This window comes from Asterias rubens, chromosome 5 (genome assembly GCF_902459465.1).
Source record: "Asterias rubens chromosome 5, eAstRub1.3, whole genome shotgun sequence".
In the NCBI taxonomy this organism is placed as follows: Eukaryota; Metazoa; Echinodermata; class Asteroidea; order Forcipulatida; family Asteriidae; genus Asterias; species Asterias rubens.
In genome coordinates this window covers 8,400,151-8,422,419 of record NC_047066.1, presented here as the reverse complement: position 1 = coordinate 8,422,419, position 22,269 = coordinate 8,400,151, and the positions used below count along the sequence as shown (strand labels likewise).

The 22,269-nt window shown below is 36.8% G+C and overlaps 1 protein-coding gene across 6 annotated transcripts in view; it reads right to left on the bottom strand.

The window, feature by feature from the left end:
• Positions 1-22,269, bottom strand: part of LOC117290234 (membrane-associated phosphatidylinositol transfer protein 1-like) — a 79,230-nt gene that overhangs the window by 55,627 nt on the left and 1,334 nt on the right. For 4 of the 6 annotated variants that reach the window (XM_033771503.1, XM_033771506.1, XM_033771508.1 and 1 more), the window contains exons 1-3: positions 11,780-12,128; positions 6,828-7,296; positions 1,391-1,611 (exon numbers count right to left, since the gene is read on the bottom strand). In XM_033771503.1, the coding sequence (XP_033627394.1) occupies positions 1,391-1,468 (78 nt within the window). In that variant the 5' untranslated portion in view covers positions 1,469-1,611; positions 6,828-7,296; positions 11,780-12,128. Of the gene's footprint in view, positions 1-1,390; positions 1,612-6,827; positions 7,297-11,779; positions 12,129-22,269 lie in introns of those variants that run through there. The other 2 variants (XM_033771505.1, XM_033771504.1) reach the window with 2 other exon arrangements.

Genomic DNA, 22,269 nt, shown 5'->3' with positions numbered 1-22,269 from the left:
ATAACAGTACCCGAATGTACTAGAGGGACAGGCACAGGTAGGTTTGCAAGGGACAACGCTTTGTCCTAAACTGGCTGACGTTGTCCAAGGGGGAAATCCTCTCAAAATGACCTAAAGCTAACGCTTGACACTACATAACAGTACCCGAATGTACTAGAGGGACAGGCACAGGTAGGTTTGCAAGGGACAACGCTTTGTCCTAAACTGGCTGACGTTGTCCAAGGGGAAATCCTCTCAAAATGACCTAAAGCTAACGCTTGACACTACATAACAGTACCCGAATGTACTAGAGGGACAGGCACAGGGAGGTTTGCAAGGATAGAGTGTAATTTTGCATTTCTTTGAAAATGTCTACAAAATGACCTAAAGCTGACGCAAGTCGAGGGAAATTGTCAAACCCTCTGCAGTGTACCCAGATGTACCAAGGAGTGGTACATGTATGGGGAGGTTTGCATCAACACAGTAGGTTTTTTTTTTCTTTCTAAAAACCACGATGGCCAGGAGCCAGCTACATGTACATTGCACGAGTCGAGGAAAACAGTAACACTTCTGAAGGAAATCGTTGAAAGATAATCTTTAAAGTCGACGTTAGAGGGACAACGCTTTGTCCTAAACTGGACAACGCTTTGTCCTAAACTGGCTGACGTTGTCCAAGGGGGAAATCCTCTCAAAATGACCTAAAGCTAACGCTTGACACTACATAACAGTACCCGAATGTACTAGAGGGACAGGCACAGGTAGGTTTGCAAGGGACAACGCTTTGTCCTAAACTGGCTGACGTTGTCCAAGGGGGAAATCCTCTCAAAATGACCTAAAGCTAACGCTTGACACTACATAACAGTACCCGAATGTACTAGAGGGACAGGCACAGGGAGGTTTGCAAGGATAGACTGTAATATTACATTTCTGCGAAATTGTCAGCAAAATGACCTAAAGCTAACACATAACGAGGGAAAGTGCTGAACCCTCTGCGTTGTACCCAGATGTAAAATTGCATTTCTGCGAACATGTCTACAAAATGACCTAAAGCTGACGCAAGTCGAGGGAAAATGCTGAACCCTCTGCACTGCACACAGATAAACTCAAATATGGCCAAGGAGGTTTGAATCACCACTAGACTTTAGTTTTCTATTTCTGAGAACTTTTCCACAATGACCTGAAGCCAGCTTTATTGCAAGAGTCAGGGGAAAATATCTTACCTTGATCCTCTGTATGAACAAGTTGAGAAGGACTCAAGATTGGATTTCAGAGGAATACACATCCATAGACGTAAAACTCAGTTGGTAGAGCACCGGTACGTTAATCCGGAGGTCGTTGGTTCGAATCCCACTCTAGTCAATATTCTTTGTTCAACCCCAAAAATAAAAATAATAAAACAACAAAAACTCACCTGAATCATGTAGAGCTGGGCTATCCTATATTCCTCCACGCTCAGTGGCAAGGGGATGCGATATTCCTTGGTCAACATGGCCGCCGGCTACCGAACGAACGGCACGCACTCTCGTTCTCTCTCTCTCTCTTTTGCTACCTTGATCCCCCCTCGGTATTTCAAATTCTGTCAATGCAACATCTACAACAGTGATGATGGTTGTTATGGACTGATGATCTACCCTGAGAAGAGAGAAGAAAAATGAGGCGAGGTTTTATGAAAGGAAGAATGAAACGGTTTAGGTATGCTAATTGCCAATAAATCCCGGTTGACCCTCACAACGGTAATTGGGTCGTGAAAAAATACAGTCTCTTAGATTTCATGGATTAGAGTGCTATCATTAGGCCCCTATGTATCTGTTAAGATGCTTCTGGTAGCACTGATCATGTAAAATACATAACAGGCCAGGGATCAATTTCATAAAGCCTGTAAGCACAAAATTGGCTTAGTATGAAATTTCTTCCTTAATAAAAACAGGATTACCAACCAAATTTCCACGTGATTTTCAGGATTTATCAAACAGAAGCTGAATACCAGTATAAAGCAATATGCAACAAATGGAAATTTGGTTGGTAATCCTGTTTTTATTAAGGAAGAAAAATTTCATGCTAAGCAAATGTTTGTGCTTACAGGCTTTATGAAATTGGGCCCTGATATTTTGGCAATTGCCTCCATGCCCCCTGGTCATTGCCCTGGTGCCCTTAAAAATTGATAAAATTAGGAATTTGTACTTAAAGGCAGTGGACACTATTGGTAATTACTCAACATAATTATTAGCATAAAACCTTACTTGGTGACATGTAATGGGGAGAGGTTGATGGTATAAAACATTGTGAGAAACGGCTCCTTCTGAAGTGACATAGTTTTCAAGAAAGAAGTTATTTTCCACGAATAAGATTTTGAGACATCGGATTTAGCATTTGCGAGGTCTCGAAATCAACCATCAAAACGCACACAACTTCGCGTGACAAGGGTGTTTTTTCTTTCATTATTATCTTGCAACTTCAACAACCAATTGAGCTCAAATTTTTCACAGGTTTGTTATTTTATGCATATGTTGAGATAAACCAAGTGAGAAGACTGGTCTTTGACAATAACCAATAGTGTCCAGTGTCTTTAAAACTCTCAAGTAGACATTAACAATTACCTCATAGGGTGCCCTTTACCAAGGAGAAAATGCCTTGGTGCCCTTGCCCCTTTCAAAAACGAAGCATACAGGCTTTGATATCAGTACTTTGTAAGTGAAGATGTATACAATGAAAAGAAAATGTAAAAATGCTTGCATTGTCGTTAATTTTAAGAGTGATTACCAAACACATCCCTTTAAATTTGTTATTGTCATTAATTTAAAGAGTGATTAACAACATACACCTACCCTTTGAAGCAGTTATTGTCATTAATTTAAAGGGTGATTACCAAACATACACCTACCCTTTAAAGCTGTTGTTGTCATTAATTTTAAGACTGATTACCAACACCCTTTAAAGCTGTTAATGTCATTAATTTGAAGAGTGATTACCAAACATCCCTTTAAAGTTATTATTGTCAATAATTTCAAGACTGATTACCAAACATACACCTACCTTTTAAAGTTGTTAATGTCATTAATTTGAAGAGTGATTACCAAACATCCCTTTAAAGTTATTATTGTCAATAATTTAAAGACTGATTACCAAACATACACCTACCCTTTAAAGGTGTTATTGTCAATAATTTTAAGAGTGATTACCAAACAAATACACCTTCCCTTTAACAGGCCTGCATGCTTCGTTTTTGAAAGGGTATGGGCACCAAAGCATTTTTTCCTTGGTAAAGGGCACCTTACATGTATGAGGAAATAAATAGGTGTTAAATTTGAGGAAATTGTAAATTAAAATTTCTACCGGAGCATTTCGAGGGCACCAGGAAATAAAAAGGGAGCATGGGGGCAATCATCTGTTGTCCTTTCTCTATGGTTGTACCAATGAAGTATTTTTTACCTGCTTTAAAGACAATGGACACTATTGGGAATTGTCAAAAACCAGTCTTCTCACTTGGTGTATCTCAACATATGCATACAATAACAAACCTGTGAAGATTTGAGCTCAATTGGTCATCAAAGTTGTGAGACAATAATGTTGCACAAGTTGTGTGCTCTCAGATGCCAAATATTTTACTGAGAAATTACTTCTTTCTCAAAAGCTAAGTTACTTCAGAGGAAGCCGTTTCTCACAATGTTTTATACTATCAACAGCTCCCCATTAACTCGTTACCAAGTAAGGTTTTATGCCAATAATTATGTTGAGTAATTACCAATAGTGTCCAGTGCCTTTAAAGATGCTATGTCAGATTTTTGGCCGATTTGACCCACAAATTTTGATTTAAAATTCAAGCGGTATTTTGATGGGTCGAGAAAGTTCCAAGCTTGCATTTGAGCCATTGCTCGAAAAAGTCTGCCAATAATGGGTAGCAGTGAAATAAAGTGCTCAAAATTAGTTTTTGTCGGATCCCGACAACACAATGTATCACGTGACCAATTCTTATGTGTTTCATAAGAAACGTTTTAAATTTTTGTCATGGTTCCTGACCATTAAAAGTAAAAGTTTAACTTTTTTTTTCGTTAGAGCTGGTGATACTCTTTGAAATACCCTTCACTCAAAAAAAATCAATTTTTTAATGTTTGGGGCCAAAAATCTGACATAGCATCTTTAAAGTACAATTAAAGGCAACTCATTATGTATATGTGGAACTGGATTGATAAGAAGACCATATAGGTCTCTCCTGCCCCTAGGCCATGTGGGCCCCATTTCATAGATCGGACACTGTACTTAGGAACACAAATTACCTCTCAGTACAAAAACAAATTTGATTACCAGAATAATGTTACCAGCCAAAGTGCCGCATGTCACACATGTGAACTGGTTTCCTGCTCATTTTAGCTAAGCAGAAATCTGTTATTTTAATTTAAAGGCAGTGGACACTATTATATGTTATTACTCAAAATAATTATTAGCATAAAAACTTACTTGGTAACGAGTAATGGGGAGAGGTTGATAGTATACAACATTGTGAGAAACGGCTCCCTCGGAAGTAACATAGTTTTTGAGAGAAGAAGTCATTTTCTACAAATTTGATTTTGAGACCTCAGAATTAGTGTTTGAGCTTGAAATCAAGCATCTGAAAGCACACAACTTCGTGTGACAAGGGTGTTTTTTCTTTCATTATTATCTCGCAACTTCAACGACCAATTGAGCTCAAATTTTCACAGGTTTGTTATTTTATGTTGAGATACACCAAGTGAGAAGACTGGTCTTTGACAATTACCAATCGTGTCCAGTGTCTTTAAGCAATACTTTTTGCTTGAGCAGCTATTTGAAATTAAGCCTTGATCTTGGTGTTGGTGCCAGAGATGTAAAGCACATAGTAGTAAAAAAGTATGACTTAAAATAATCAACAAACAATCTAATGATTCCACACCAACCATCCTAACAAATTTAAAATTATACTATAGATTTTTCTGGTAAAATCCCCCTTGAATCACTGATAATGTAGCATCTTTAAGTACCTAAAACTCAGTTCTGTATCAAGGCTATCGAGAGGATTACTTCTCATTTTCTGTTTCAGCCATTTTCCATTTGCAAACCAATCCTACATGTACCCCCAGCAGATACGCATTTTCCGAAGGTCGACTGACACAAATTAAAGTCCAAGGATTCAGTTATTAAATTTCTATGTCCAAGTCAAATTCTATGATTAAAAAAAAAAGAAAAAACCAAAAAGAAAAAAAAAATTACTGATGATGAATCCAAGGTATCAAGGACGGGAAAATTGGGTCATCGACTTCTAATTAGGCCAATCAATAATTGACCTAATTCATGTTCTGGAATTGGAGACAGACGTGTGTAGTGACGATGTCCAAATGACGCGCGTGTTGGAACTTACAATTTCACTTCAACAAAAAACTCTGAACAATAATATTCATAAGCATGCTAGATGAAGACTACTAGCCCGGGTTGTACTCGGACGGAAGCACTGCCACTGACGTCCTACCAGGGCTACATCAAGACCAATATTTCAGCATGGCAGCTGGTCCCCTGGCCAGATGCTAGTTCAAAGACCCGAGAACTAGTCAACAATTCTACCCAAGTGGTCCAGCTGGCTAGTTCAATGTTGAAAAGCATCCATATCTAAAATGAATCTGTGGAAAAGGTCGCAGGCCAGTGACATGAAAAGCTAAAAATGGTCTTTTGTTGGCTAGTAAGTGAAACAGCTACGGACAAACCATGAATGGCATTATGTCGTACACATTATAATGAGCTACAGTATGTAATAAACTTGGGAAAGCTACAAGTTTCAAGACCCGAGTGGAACATAATATTGCCGAAAATCTTCAGCAGTTGCTTAAAGCCATTGGACACTTTCGGTAAACAGTATTGTCCAAGGCCCACACTTTGTGTATCACAACTTCAATATAAAATAACAAACTTGTGAAAATTTAGGCTCAATCGGTCATCGGAGTCTGGAGAAAATAACGGAAAAACCCACCCTTGTTTACGCACGTTTCGCCGTGTCATGACATGTGTTTAAAATAAATCCGTAATTCTCGATATCGAGAATTGATATTGTTTTAATGTTTTCTCAAAAAGTAAAGCATTTCATGGAATAATATTTCAAGAGAAGTCTTTCACCATTACCTTCTGTAAACCCTGTAGGTTATTTGTAAATCTGTCAACTTTTTTTTCTGTGCTGAAAGCACGAAGAATGCAGGAAGAATGAACTGTAATTGGAATATACAATCTGAGAAACGATTCATCTCTAAGACATTATTCCTCGGAAGGAATCAGTTCTCACAGTTATATGTTATCAACAGCTACAGTGCTTCTTACCAATTAAGTTTTTTTATGATCATTATTTGTTCAGAGTAATTACCAAAGCAAAGATGTACCCTCCCTCTAATTAAGGTACATGAAACCAACCAAAACATGGTTGAACAGGTTCACAGAAAACACCCAATTAATGTTTTTGTTGTGCATTTGTGTTCAGAAAAAAAAGGTTTTGCTTTGTTTTATTTGAATAATAAAAAAGTAAATAGAATAATCAGTTTCCAGGTGGTGTGAATTTTTTTTTTTTTACAAGCTCGGCAAGTTCCAGACAAATATTTTGTTCAGACAAATATTTTTTTCAGACAAATTATGAGAAGTAGTCCTTAGTTTTCAAATTCAAAGTTGTCACTGTATGGTTTAAAATTCAACCAGTAGTATATTCCACAATTACAGTAACAATCTTAAACGATAAAATTATTCTAATTGAAAATACCAGACACACAAAAAAAAATAAACAACTACAAATGTTAATAGAAAATTAAAAAATACAACCGATGTAATTTTTGAGAAAACAAACAAAAACAAATTTCACTCACCAGCTTCTCAAATAAAAGCCACATCATGACCACCAGCAAGGCAGAAAACTAAAGATGCCACGATAAATGACAATCAAGCCAGAAACACAATTGTCACTCAACAGTAGCTTCCGTCATCGTCAAAACTAAACAAGATCCTCCATCCCGTCTTCCTTATATAGACAAAACTGCCAAGATGGTGGGACGTTTTTTTCTTTCTTCTTCTTTTCCTTCACCCCCTTTCTCTTTCTTTATTACACGAATACACTTGTGAGAAAGTCTGTCATCTGTGAAAGGTTCCTGCTTTTTTTTTCTTCTTCTTCTCTCCGTTATATTCTTGAGGCTTGCCAAATTTGGTAGTGCAGATTACAGAAACTACCTTGGGAGATCGCTCCTCCAGGAGGTTGGGTTGCTATGGCGATAACACACGTTTGAACGTCTCACCTGGCGACCACGAGAATTGTGATACTAACCGTGGCAGGACTGGGCTCTGGAAAAATTGAGGGCAAAAAGAGAGATAGTGAGAAAGAATTATCATTTATGAGACCGTTTGACATTTTGGATTTCTGGGAACATTTTTTGTGTTGTCGTTCGAATGGTTTAGGGATAGATTTCTGCCTTTTTTCCCCCTATCTCTGAACTGCAGAATAATTGCAAGTTTATTATAAACAGGTTCATGTACATGTACAATGTAAGGACTACTAGTTTTGAAATGCTCAGTGCATGGCTGTTCATTAGATGCACATGTATTCCAAGTAAGATGCACACACACAGTAAGAGACTAGTCTACTACTTAAAAATCATGATTGATTGATTGTTTCCCCCAATTACATTTAGGATACAATTCTTGTTCAAGTCTGAGACATTCAGTTTTGAGCTAATACATTAATGCACTGTACTTGTATATACAAGTACAGTGCATGGTTGTTCATAAGATGCACATACACATAGGGTATGTGTACATGTAGTGCACAGATCAGACTAGAACTTAAACATCATGATTGTTTGATTGAATTATTTAATGTTTCCCCAATTTACATTGTTACAATTCCTGTTCTCTATGTACATAAAGTTTTGAGCTAAATAATGTACAGTGCATGGTTGTTCAATAGATGCACATCCAATACACTATGGAAACAATGCACATGGTATACAGTGTACAGAAAACTACAACTTAAGATACAAATTACGATACAAATTTTGACGTCATAAATTCACAAACGAATAATTCGCAACGGTTGAACTGTGTTCAACTCCTGCGAAATATTGGCTGCAAACACAGCCATGTGACGAAGTATGAACCGGGCATGAAAAACCATGATTGTTTGATTGATTTATTTATTGTTTCCCCAATTATATTGTTACAATTCTTGTTGTCCAAGTACATCCAGTTTTAAGCTAAATACACGCCCAGGCAATCCATTCACCTGTTCGCCCACTGGGTAGTAATCTGTGCTTATTAAAGAGAAAGGTCAGGTTCAGATGTGAGATGCACCCATTTTCAAATAGAGTCCTTATAAAAAAATGGAAATCTCTAACCTCGCCCTAAAATGGTGTGACATGCCACTGTGTTTGATATCCTTTTAATCAAGTATACAAAGATATTGACAAAATAGGGAGACCGCAAACATAGGGCTACATGTATATAGCTCCGTTTAGTCCATTTTTATTTTGATCAACCCCAAACTATTGTAAACAATTTGTTAGTGGCCTGCATCAAAGGGCAAGAGAAAGACTCTGCTATCATCGAAACGTAAGGCCACTAACCAGCTAACAGATTTTACCATTTGTATCATTTAGGTCCCTTTGGTTGGTTAGCAATTTGCAAAAGCTAATTATTTGGGGTTTTTTCCACTGTAATAGTGTAAAAATACGCCACAAGGGAAATTAAATAACAGGGTAAATTTTAATCCAATTTTGGGGTGACAACAAGTTTTTGTCATATTGGGACAGATTTGACTGTATAAAGGCTGTGGATGTAAAATTCAACAGCATCTAGTATTGAATTTGTGCTGTTTTCAAGTTCCAGTCCACCCTGTTCGTGAACATTACATTTTATAATTTTCCCTAAAATAAAATGTTTCGTTTTCTGAATATTTTGTTTTCTTTTTTCCTTTTTTGGCAGGGTGGGGAGGGGTACAAAAGGAAACACTAACAATATTGGAAATTGGGGAAAAAAAATTCCCTGAGATGAAATATTGTGCCGTTGTCTAGATTGATTAAGTAGATATAGTTGAAACATTTATTACACACTAAAAACAACATGCAATATTAATTTTGTGGTACAGCGAAACTCAACATTATTCATACAATAAAGCAATAAGGAACTAAGCTCAGGGCATGTGTGCACATTAAAATATTAAAGGCAAGCATGTAGGAAAATGGTGATGCAAAAAGGTTTAGTACGTTTCCCTCCTGGGCAGACGAAAAACAAAGAATGATAAACAAGGGACAGGTTGGCAGCTTAGAATCACTCAATCAATGTGATCATTACTTACCGAACAAGTTGCTAATAAAAGATCATATTTAAAGGAATTGGTAAGAACAAAAATTGTGAAGATCGCAGATTCACATAAAACTTACACGGTCTAATGATGATGATAGTAGAAAACATCCCTTGAAATGTTTCTGTCTGAAATGTCATATTTGATGAGAAATAACTTATCTAATTTCGCATATGGAGTTTATCGCTCAGTGAGCGGGTTTTTTAAATTAATTTTTTTGCATCGATGTCCTGCAAAATGAGTGATCGGTTTTTCACGATTTTTTTGTGACAGATGGTCGATCGATTTCAAACTACTACAGGTTTGTCAGTTTATGTATGGTGGATTGAATAAAGTGACTACACTGCCAGCAACTGTTTTGTTACCAAAACCAATTTTGTAATGTTCCTTAGTTTTTTCCAAAAAAATTCAAATTTACCTCAGATCCATACGAAGGCTATTCCAATAAAAGCTAACAACACATTGAGTATCATTCCAATGCAATGCTATCACTTGTACCCATTAGTATAGACAGACCCATTAACATAGTTTATCAACTGACCTATATCTAAAGAAAGAATGAAACTGCGACTCCAATGGCCACTTGAGATCTTGAAGAATCGTATGAATATACAAATGTTATTATGAAACGTTTGATAATCGGCGTACTTTGTCCTCAAATTTAAAACTACCTGTATGAACTTTACACCCGTTACTATTTTACTACCTTTGCAACAAAGGTGATTGCCTCCATGCCACCTGGCACCTGGTCAATGCCTTTGTGCCCTTGAAATGCTCTACAGTAGATATTTACAATTTCCTCATAGGGTGCCCTTTACCAAGGAGAAAATGCCTTGGTGCCCTTGCCCTTTCAAAACCGAAGCATACAGGCCTGCTAAGAACATTAAAGTATTGCTTAGTAGAAACAGTTTAGTTTACCAGCCAAAATTAAGCCATTAAGTGTGCCTTGGGGTACTGATGCCCCACTCGATATTTGCTTAGAATAGAAAAGAAATTTGTCAAGCAGTATTTATTGTTTAACAGCTTTATGAAATTGAGTCCAGGACCTACAACAAGTGGACTTATGACATTCAAACACCATTGAATATTATAATGTACATCTTATTATGCATTACGTTATACAATGTAAATTGACGGTCTATTCAGTTACATGTATAACAGCAGCTTGTACCAAAATGATAAGGACGCAACATTTGCCAAACATTCGCTGCAACATTTGCCCAACCTCCATTTACATTTTAACCATCGAAGTAAATGGGTTTCCCTTTTTAATTAAAAATTTGTTGTTATGAATGCAAGTAACCCCCACCCCCGCCCAAAAAAAACATGGCTGAAAAGCCACTCTTCAAAAGGTTCTAAAGAAGAAACTAAATGTCCCTGCGCGGACATTTACAAATATTTAACAAAAATGTACTCTCTTCATTTCAGTACCAATATGATTTAAAGCCATTATACACTTTCGGTACAAAAAACAAAACAAAAGTTCACAGATTTACAAATAACTTACAGGGTTTACAGAAGGTAATGGTGAAAGACTTCTCTTGAAATATTATCCCATGAAATGCTTTACTTTTTGAGAAAACATTAAAACAATATCAATTCTCGATAGCGAGAATTACAATTTTATTTTGAACACATGTCATGACACGAGGAAACATGCGGAAACAAGGGTGGGTTTTCCCGTTATTTTCTCCCGACTCCGGTGGCCGATTGAGCCTAAATTTTCACAGGTTTGTTATTTTATATAGAAGTTGTGATACACGAAATGTGGGCCTTGGACAATACTGTTTACAGAAAGTGTCCAATGGCTTTAAAATTTGTTTTTCTTTTTTGGAAACATGTCAAAAAATATAAAGCCTTAACTGGGAAAATGGTGATAAATAATTACACAGAAATTAATTAAGTACGCTTAATTTTTGTTTTGTGATTTACTCTTTTTTTTTTTTTACAAAAGAGTCATTGTGAAAATGGAAAAAGAATCAGTGTCTTACCTCACATTAAAATGCTTTGTTTGACACTCTTTTTAGTGCAATTTTTTGCACAAAAAAACAAAAAAATCTGTGATGATGTAAATTTTCAAATACATGGTCTAAGTACATTTTGTACAAATAATTTTTAATTCATTCCTGAATTTGGATGACATTCAATTGAAACGGCATTAAATTTAAGCTTTTATGATTGATGCATTAATTCCTCATTGGAATGCACAGACCCATTTGTTTTTATAAAATGGCGAACGTTGTATTTTAAAATTCTGCACTGAAATAACATAAAATAAAATGACATTTTACACACGAGGTTTAGAGATATATAATTGTTCCCCACTTTCTCGAGGACTCAATCGTTTGGAAAGTGAATGCATCCCACAACAGAATTTAACCTTGTAAGCCTGCTTTAAACCGACAGTTTCCATCTACAAAATTCACCGACACAGATGTTACAAAAGACTTTCTATTTAGGAATACTCACTGTTTGGACAAACAGCCCCTCGCGTGTGCAGCGATAATAAATACATCCACGGGCATGCAACGTCACTTATATATATCCCACAGACAGACTAAGACATTAGACAAATTAAAAGACCAGAAGTGGTGAGATGCAGCGCTGGTGAGATGACATCGGTATCCAACACCACACTCGGACACACTGACATAAATGATTTCATTCACCAATTATTGTGTTTGAAAAAAAAAACCTGACCGGCCGCCACCACGATGGGATTCACACTGTTGTAATAAATAAAGAAATGTTCACGAGGAGAGTGAAGCAGCTTTTGTAATATACGGACCATATCCTGCTGGTGTTGTATACACGTTCATGTACGACGTATACACACACACACACACATCCCAGAACCCACACGTAACTCTGCCTTAATGTAATTTTGCACGCCAGTTATGCAGTCAATATACAACGTTGACCTCAAGAGGCGACCTCTGGCATTTAGGAGAGAATGAGACGGGGACGGGAGATGAAGAGCGAGAGAGACGGAGAGAGAGAGAAGAAGGGGAGACTGAGGAGCGAGTAAGAACGTGAAGACTTACAAAAGCTGTAAGCATCCTGTTATTATGGACACTCAACTTGACTAAGTCAGTTCGGCGTGCTACATCCCGCTATCTTATAAGATACAGTGAAGATGATTCCTTATGACAGAATTATTATATATTTTTAGAGAAAATTAGCTATAAAAATAAGTGAATTAAAAAGGCTTGACTTGTCAGTTTGGCGTGCTACATGCATCTCTGCCAGATGGAGTGTAGATGATTTCTTATGACAGAATGTTTATATTTAAGGAAATTAGCCATAAAAAAGGTGAATTGAAAAGACTTGACTTAGTCAGTTCGGCGTTCTACATCCCACTGCCAGATCTTATAAAATACAAGTGTACATGATTTCTAAAGACAGAATGTTTATGTTTTTACAGGAAATTGGCAATAAAAATGGGTTTATTAAAACAACTTGACTTGTTTTAGTCAGTTTGGCGTGCTACAATACATTCCGCTGCCAGATCTCATAAGATACATTGTACATGATTTCTTACAACAGAATGTTTAAGTTTTAAGGAAATTGGTAATAAAAATGGGTGGATTAAAATGACTTGACTTGATACAGTATACTTATACATGATTTCTTACAACAGAATGTTTAAGTTTTAAGGAAATTAGCCAGAAAAATAGGTGAATTAGAAAGACTTGACTTAGTCAGTTCGGCGTGCTACATCCCGCTGCCAGATCTTATAAGATAGAGTGTAGATGATTTCTTATGACAGAATTGTAGTAGATTTTTAAGGAAATTAGCCATAAAAATAAGTGAATTAAAAAGACCTGACCTAGTCAGTTCAGCATGCTACATGTACATCTCGCTGCCAGATCTGTTAAGATACGGTGTAGATTATGTTTCAGTGTACATTTGTACATGTAGATGATTTCTTTTGGGCAGAATAAACACTTTTAAGGAAATTATTAGCCATTAAAATATGTGAATAGAGAGACTTGACTTAGTCACTTCGCAGGCTACATCCCGCTGCCAGATCTGATAAGATACAGTGTACAGTGTAGATGATTTCTTACGACAGAATGTTTATATTTTCTAAGGAAATTAGTCATAAAAGTAGGTGAATTAAAAAGACTTGACTTAGTCAGTTTGGCGTGCTACATGTACATCCCGCTGCCAGAGCTTAAAGTATACAGTGTAGATAATTTCTGATAAAAACTTATAATTTATATTATAGGAAATTATCCAGAAAAAATGGATGCATTAAAGCCATTGGACACTTTCGGTAAAACAGTATTGTCCAAGGCCAACACTTCGTGTATCACAACTTATAAAATAACAAACCTGTGAAAATTTAGGCTCAATTCGTCATCGAAGTCGGGAGAAAATAACAGGAAAACCCACCCGTGTATCCGCACGTTTCGCCGTGTCATGACATAAATAAAAATAAATGTTAAAAATAAATCAGTAATTCTCGATATCGAGAATTTATATTGTTTTCTCGAAAAGTAAAGCATTTCATGGAATAATATTTCAAGAGAAGTCTTTCACCATTACCTTGTGTAAACCCTGTACATGTAAGTTATTTGTAAATCTGTGAACTTTTAATTTTTCTGTTCCGAAAGTGTCCAATGGCTTTTTAAAATGAGATCAGGGGTGCGTTCCACTCGCGCAAACGACTCGCAACTGTTCGCGCAAACGTTTTTTTATCGTTTGAACGATTGGTGCGTATATGCGATGTCAATATGGCGGCGCCCTGAAATGAAGATGGCGCGCACCATACGTAGGTTTTTTTTTAACTTCGTTTTTGCTGCAATAGTCCTCTTTTTGACATCATTACATCAACTAATTAACTTTGTTATTCCAAATCTGCATTATCATCCACCAAAAATACAATGTAATTATGTTTGTGACAAAGAAATAATACCGTATGCTTGTCCGCCATTTTAAAAATCACTCGCCAACACCTCCGAAGTACGTTCGCCTAAAGTTGCCAACGTTCGCGAACGGTGGCGGCAAACAACTCGTTCCACTTGAAATTGTTGACAACGTTTGCGCGAGTGGAACGCACCCCAGGGCTCAAAATTGACACAACATTTGGACTGCAGGCCCAAGGCCAGTGATTGTAGCATCAGGGACCAATTTCATAGAGCTGCTAAGCACAAAAATTTGCTTAGCATGAAATTTCTTCCTTAATAAAAACAGGATTACCAACCAAATTTCCATGTGATTAACAGGATATATATAAGCAAACAACAGCTGAATGCCAGTAACAAGCAATATATGCAACAATTTAAAATTTGGTTGGTAATCTTGTTTTTATCAAGGAAGAAATTTCATGCTAAGCAAATTGTTGTGCTTACAGGCATTATGAAATAGGGCCCTGGCAAGTAAACTCATGACTGTCATCTGTACTTGCTACAATGTACGGTGATCTGGTGTTTCTGCTCAAATGTTGATTTACAGTCAGCTATAAGGCCAAGTAAATTAAATAACATGTTGCTCGTCCAGACTTTTTGAAAAAGTTGGTGAGGGAGGTCCTTGTTATTTGTTATTTTTTAATTTTTTGTTATTTTTGTCAAGATGGCCACCATGTCTAAGATGGTCGCCATATCGTATTTGAAGATGGTTTTATGAGTATGTTCAGTATGTCCTCAAATTCTGTGTGTGTTTCTGTGTCTATTTTTGATACATTGTAATTATTTCTAAAGAGTCATTCTTGCTTCTGCTCAAAAGTTATTCTGTGTGCGTGGCAGCGCCCATTGTGCAAAGTACTGTGGCATGCAAACCTAAAAGAAAGGGCAAAACGTTTCAAAGTAAAGAGTTTCTCATTATGCGTTGCAATAGCTATTCTTGTAGGAATACATGTGAGAAAGATGATGAAACTGCTCAATAATTTTTTATTTTTTTTATTTTTTAATAACAAATAACACAAAAATTGGTGCGGCCGCCAAAACCGAGGCGGGCAGGGACGAGCAACATGTTATTTATTTTACTTGGCCTAATCTATTCTAGTTCTGTTGAGTATTGAAGAATTATTACCCGCATGACAAACGAGACCAATCTTCTCTGGTGCTCTTTGAAATTAAAACAGTTCACATGTTTAACGATTTAGTTGTTTTTTGACAAAACCAGAATTGAAAAACCCTAAATTGAATATCTTTTTTAAATGGTGTTTATGTGTCACTTAAGAAAAGCCTTCTGTGCAATCTGGAAGATTTTTAAAAGGTTTAAAGCGTAATGTAATTTAAACACATCATAAATCTACATATAAAACCAAATTTATAAAAATATTAAATTTAAATATCTAAATATAAAACATAAATCTAAATATATGTAGCTGAACTATAAAAAAAAATAAAATCAGGGGTCAATTTTACAAAGAGTTAGGTTAGGACTAGTCCTAGGAGATGTTAAATACGTATGGCTAGTCCTAAGTTAGGACAAAAACTCGCCCCAACTCGAGATAAGACTCGTCTTAACTCTTTGAGAAATCCATCCCAAGCACTTTCCCTAATGTGTAATTTACCTGAGACAGTCAGCCTGCTACAGATCAAAACAGTTGTAGTATTGTAACTTTGGTTTAACATTAAACAAGATAATTTAATATAGGATTTGAGGCATTGCATGGTGAGATATCAATGTATATTTGGTTTGCGGTAACACCATGTGTGTATCTACTTGCCGGGTAGAGTTTGTTCTTAGTGAACTGTCTTGCTTTATTCTACTGCCGCGGAGTAGATAATCGGAGGTTCGGGAGACTTCTCAGTTCTGAAAAGAACTGTCCTGCTTTTTGACGATGACTAGAGCAAGCTAGTCGAAACATTGAGACCAATTCAGAATTGACTCCGCGGCACTACAGTTAATTACGATCCTATAAGCTAAAGTAGTAGTCCAGTCTCTTTTCTATACCATCCGCTCTGGTAAATAGTTATAAAGCAGGACAGTTCTTTTCAGAACTGAGAAGTCTCCCGAACCTCCGATTATCTACTCCGCGGCAGTAGAATAAAGCAAGACAGTTCTCTAAGAACAAACTCTACCTGGCAAGTAGATACACACAAGATAATTTAGCAACCCTCCTCCCCCCTTTAAATGTTGTCACCTTTTAATCACATTGGCTAGAAACAGCTCAGAATATTTAGACATCAAAATGGGCTCAATACCTCTTTTAATGGTCAGCTGCGGTGGACACTAACTAAATTTTGTTCCCCCATGATATTCCCCCGCATCCCTCCTCCACAGATCATTGTTTATTCAAATTATCATCTTTCCCATGGACCAGCAGTAGACCCAATGGGTAGAGGAAACACAGAGTTATTAATTGAGTGATAATTTTCAGACGCGAGATGCCTTGCAATTGGGTGCATTACGGACGTCATCGTGCGGCATTCACAATGAATCAAGACACTTTTGTTTGGGTGGATAATGGACAGTGCAAGTAACAATCTGTAATTAAAGGTGGCTCTTGTTGTTTCTACATGTAATTTAATTGCCTTCGTTAATGCAGGAATTTTTCTAATTTCGGACAGATCAATGGAAATTTTTACATCTTGTTTTCTGTGCTGTGGCAGGTATGTGATACGGTCCAGCAAAATGTGGCTAGGAGTTTGTCAACCCATTTCATTTATAAAAAAAAAATACATTAGAAAAGAGCATTTTATATATTCTGATTTAAAGCTGTTAAAACTCCGTGTTAAAAGCACCTTTGGTTCAAAACTGGTTTGAATTTTAAATAAAAAAGCTGTTATCAAAGGAGATGGTGCAGCTTTATCTTTCAAAATTGTTTTTGCTTATTTAAACAATACATTGATATTTGTTACACCAATATTAAATTTTAATTCTTGGAGGATAAACATTTAAAATATGTACAAAATGTACAAATAACATAAACAGTTTTGTATGTACAACAACAATGAGATTAATGTGTGTATGCCTGGTACTTATAATTACATTTTTTACATGGCCTTGCGCAGTGACAAGTTTTTAATGTATTTGACGGTGCCATTTGTGTTTATAAGAAGCATTCCAGAGACTGTTGGTCGTTAACATTACTGATGTCAATAAATAATGACAAAACAAATCTGTCATCAATTTAGAAGCCTTGTACAGTGTTTTAATTAAAAACTTTGGGGTATTTTAATAATACATGTTGCAAAGAATTTCCAATGAATTTTTGGGCGAGTAACAAATTTACCACCAGGAATCTAACACTATTACTATGTCTTCTCATCTGGTGTCTTAACATAAATGCATACAATAAGTTGAAATTTTTAACTCAATTGGTCGTCGAAGTTGCGAGAGAATAATGAAAGAAAAAAGTTGCGTGCTTTTTCAGGCTCTCGAATTCAATTTTATTTCAGTGAGAAATTACTTCTTTCCCAAAACTACGTTTTTTCAGAGGGAGTCGTTTCTCACAATGTTTTATACTATCAGCAGCTCTCCATTGCTCGTTACCAAGTAAAGTAAGTTTTTATGCTAACAATTATTTTGAGTAATTACCAAGTGTCCAGAGTCTTTAAAAGGTGATCCCTGTCTAATAACTTCCTAGGCTGTATCATAGGCCCTTTTCAAAACCACGGCTTCGGCTTTAGATTCGGCTTCAGGCTCCATTCTCTTGTCTGAAGCACTGAGCACGTACGCAAAGCATGCACAATATTGTCAAAGCAATTGGAGGCCAAGCTAGCCTGAAAGCCGAATCCAAAGCCGAAGATTCGAAAAGGGCCATAGTTAAATGTGATCCCTGGCTATATATTATTGAATGGCTTCCGACTGGCAAGCACCTTGTGATTAGTACCTAAACCACCAACTAAATTTAAAGCCAGTTTCCTTTACACCAGCACATTTAAAACCAGTAGAATTTTTATGTTTCTAAAAACATTTAACGACTTCAACTTGAAGGTAATAAAATGACTCTACAATATATAGATACTTTTAAAGAGATGCTTGTGCTGTTGTGCATGAATGATTTCTCAATGCCAAATAGGAAGTCAAGAACACTTTTGTGTAATGTTGTAATTCCCTAAAGAACTGTATTTAAAGGCACACATTGCTTTGAATTGGGCACTTTCGGTTTTGTTCATTTCCTGTTCAGAGCTTTGATCTCCCTGTTGAAGCACTTTATTTACTAATTGGCAGAACAGGCTGTACATTTCTAAGGGAGCTGACATAGTGTTTTTTTAAATAAGTGCCAAGGAGTAATAATGTTGAAGAGCCATGAACGTCACTGAGTGACATATTTTGGAGTGACATATAAAGAAGCCACAGCTTTTATCATTATATGAATGGTTGAAAAGATGTTATTAAAGTAGAATACTTAGTGAAGAAATCCACACAAATAAACCTAAAAATTGTGTGGTTCTTCTTTTACTTCGTGTACTAACACACGGTCCGCCGTTTTTAGGAGTCAAACATTTGTTTTTACAAAGGGGCAGACTACATGTTCGTTCACAAAGTAAAAGGAAAACTACACAACTTCAAGGAATATTTGTGTAAATCATTATGTTCTACTTTTAGACCCTCTTACCAACCATTTCAATAAACGCTTAACAAGCCTAAAGTGCCAAATCCAAGGCAAAATATCCCTTCAAAATCTGTGATAAATTTGTGGTTCATGTATAATACACTGCATTTCTCTTCCTAACGTGACTACTTATATTGCAAATAATGTTGCAATATGGAGCGTCAAGACTGAGTGGTCTAGTGCGGCAGACTCAAAATAGTTAGATTGGTGTGTTGGGTTCCAACCCAGTAATGGAGCGTGTGTCCTTGAGCAAGACACAAAATGTAACTGTAGCCTAACTGCTTCATCCTTTGGATGGGATGGTAGACCTATGCTGAAGCATAGAGCAAGGAACAGGTTCCAATGTGTTTGTGTAATGCATGAAAAGAGCTCATTTTGTTACTTTAAGAAAAATGGTTTTCCAAGGTGTTCTGGCATGGTTGGATGCAGATTCTGCCAAATCACCTTGCAAACCACTTTAAAAGGTGCTACATAATTCCTTTTACTTTAAACACTACCAGTACTCAACTGCCTCTTACATTGAGATTATTTCTTTATTTTTAACGGGAAAATGTAGAACTATACCACTAGATCTGATTGCACAGAGCTACATTTTATTGGTTTCCTTGGAATGATGAATCTGTGTCGTCAAATTTGCATCGCGGGGCTTTACACTTAAATGAACAATATAGTACAACCATGGAGAAAGGCAACAACACGGTGTATTGTTGTTTTATAGTGTTATCCTATTTTTAACTTTTAAAGCCATTGGACACTTTCGGTAAACAGTATTGTCCAAAGGCCCACACTTCGTGTATCACAACTTCTATATAAAATAACAAACCTGTGAAAATTTAGGCTCAATCGGTCATCGGAGTCGGGAGAAAACAACGGGAAAACCCACTCTTGTTTTCGCACGTTTCGCCGTGTCATGACATGTGTTTACCATAAATCTGTAATTCTCGATGTCGAGAATTGATAATTGTTTCAATGTTTTTTCAAAAAGTAAAGCATTTCATGGAATAATATTTCAAGAGAAGTCTTTTACCATTACCTTCTTTAAACCCTGTAAGTTATTTGTAAATCTGTGAACTTTTTTTTTTTTTTCTGTTCCGAAAGTGCATAATGGCATTAAAAGACATTTTCAGCCGCCCTTATAAATATCTCTTGCTAAAAAAGCTGGTCTCTACATGTAGGTACATTTAAGGGTACAAGAACTAAGTTAGAAAGGAAATTGCTGAATTTTCCCTCTATGATGTGTTTATATTGTACCCATGGAATAATATACGTATGATAATTGTCTACACCTTCGAGGACTCTGCGATATTCAATCCTTTCACAACGTCAACTTCTCCAACGATGAAAAACCACAGACATTCTCTCTGTTTTGTCCTTTTGAGATCTTGACAATTCATACATTTTGATAAATTGTGTAGCCACAAGAAATGACACCACGTGGTACCCTGTACCACGGACAGAGAATTGGATTAAATGTCACTGCCAATATTACTCGTATACATTGATCTTTCTTTCTTTCTTTTTTTCTATGGTGAGAGTGGGTGGTATCCCCTGGTTGATATTTCATTTCCAAGGACAGGAAGTGCACAGCAGCCAAAGGCAGTTTAACCACAAGATCGCAGCCTGTCTGTGATTCAATGGTTCAAGTAGGCGGGAAAAGAGGATGTGACCCAAACTTGTTGACATGAGGGAACAATGTGAAGTGAAGGCCACGCATTGTTGTGGTTTGGCAAGGTGTGCCAAGTTAAACCCCTCTGGAGGAGGCAAGTTAGCGATGAGAGCATGAAGGAAAGATATATTTTGCTGACTAAATCAATGACGATGAAGAAGATGCAGAAGATGATAAATGATGCATGGCTCTGTTATTATGTGTAACATTGCAGTCCTTGAATTACCCCATGGCACCTACAGCAATACTATAGCCGTGGTGCCCTGTGCTTTTGCTGTGGTGCCCTCTGCAACATTCCAATACAAACTTACATTTCCCTGTATATAAGTGCACCTTACCAGAGGAAAACTGCCGTGGCGCTTCAAGAGCAAAGTTCAAGTCCTGTTAGTGTGAGATGTATGGAAAGATATTTTGCTGACTAAATTAATCGAAGATGAAGAAGATGAGAATGAGGCAACAGAATAGACCCCTTGCATGTGACGTCACACGCTCAAAAAGCCCCCTCACTGGGTTTGAAAAGCGCCCTCATTGGGGTCAAAGGAGGCAAATGATTGGACGGTAGCTGTTCTTTGTGCGTGAAAACGTGCGCGTCAGTGTAGCGTTTCGTGTTATGCAAAGAGTCTATTGAAAGATAGATTTATCATACTCAAAGTCAGCATTTGAACATCACTTTCATTTAATTTTAAAAAGATATAAGGCCCTTTGCACAGCAGAGTTATAATTTTTTGAAAAACACTTGTCTAGTACAGGTAGAGTCTTGTAGACCAGACTCGTAACTATTATTTCTATTTTTATTTAAAAAGAGTACATAGCAGCAGCAACTACCATCAATGTTTTACCCAATTGATTCAAGGGCAGTGAACATGGCAGCAGCAGTTGTTCATCACTGCCGGTGATGCACTGTACGGTACCTTGTAACTTGATTTAATAAGGTTTTGTACAGAATTGAAAAGCTGTTGACATCCGTACTTTTAATAAGGGAATAAAAGGGTGGCGACAAGTTCTTTAAAACGGCCGTTTAAAACCACCAGGGTCGATGCCATGTGATAAAGGCATGAGCCGAAGGCAAGGGGCTTTTATCGCACGGCACCGACCCTGCAAGGTTTTAAAGGGACGTTTAAGAACGAGTCAACTAACTCTTTTATTCCCATTCATAAATGCCCTTTTGTTAAAAAAACGTTAAACAAATACAATTATAGACACTTTGACAATTGAAAATTTGAGGTTTGAAATATTTTTTTAAATAACTTTTTGTAGAATCTGTTTGTTGCGCGTGGGTTGTGTGTACGAGCACGTGCTTAGAAATAGATTACGCGCTGTTACAAATAGCTATGAATTCCGTTCCGCGTGATAATCTTGCGTGCCCGACACGCAGAAGCCAGCCGATTATAAACAGCTCCAGCTGGTCATTATCATCCGTTTAAACACCCCCATGTGATGCGCTCAAAATCCACCAATAGGAGTAGCGAAACTGTCTGGGGTATTTATGAATGATCTTTTCACGACTCGAAGGCTGTTAATAATTACAGTTCAAGTTTGTCAATAAAACTGTACTGTACAACCTGGTTTTAAAACAGTAGGCCTACAGAAAGTGTAAATTTGTATGGACAAACATACAGCATAAAAGAAAGTCGTTGTTGTTTTGGTAAAATCAACTGACTTGAAATGTGTAAAATGCATTCTCTCTGTAAGGCCGCATTTGGAATATGTATTGCGTTCAATCCTGGAATCCTGGATTCAAAAATGACAAACAGGTTCTTGAAAATGTACAGAGAAGAG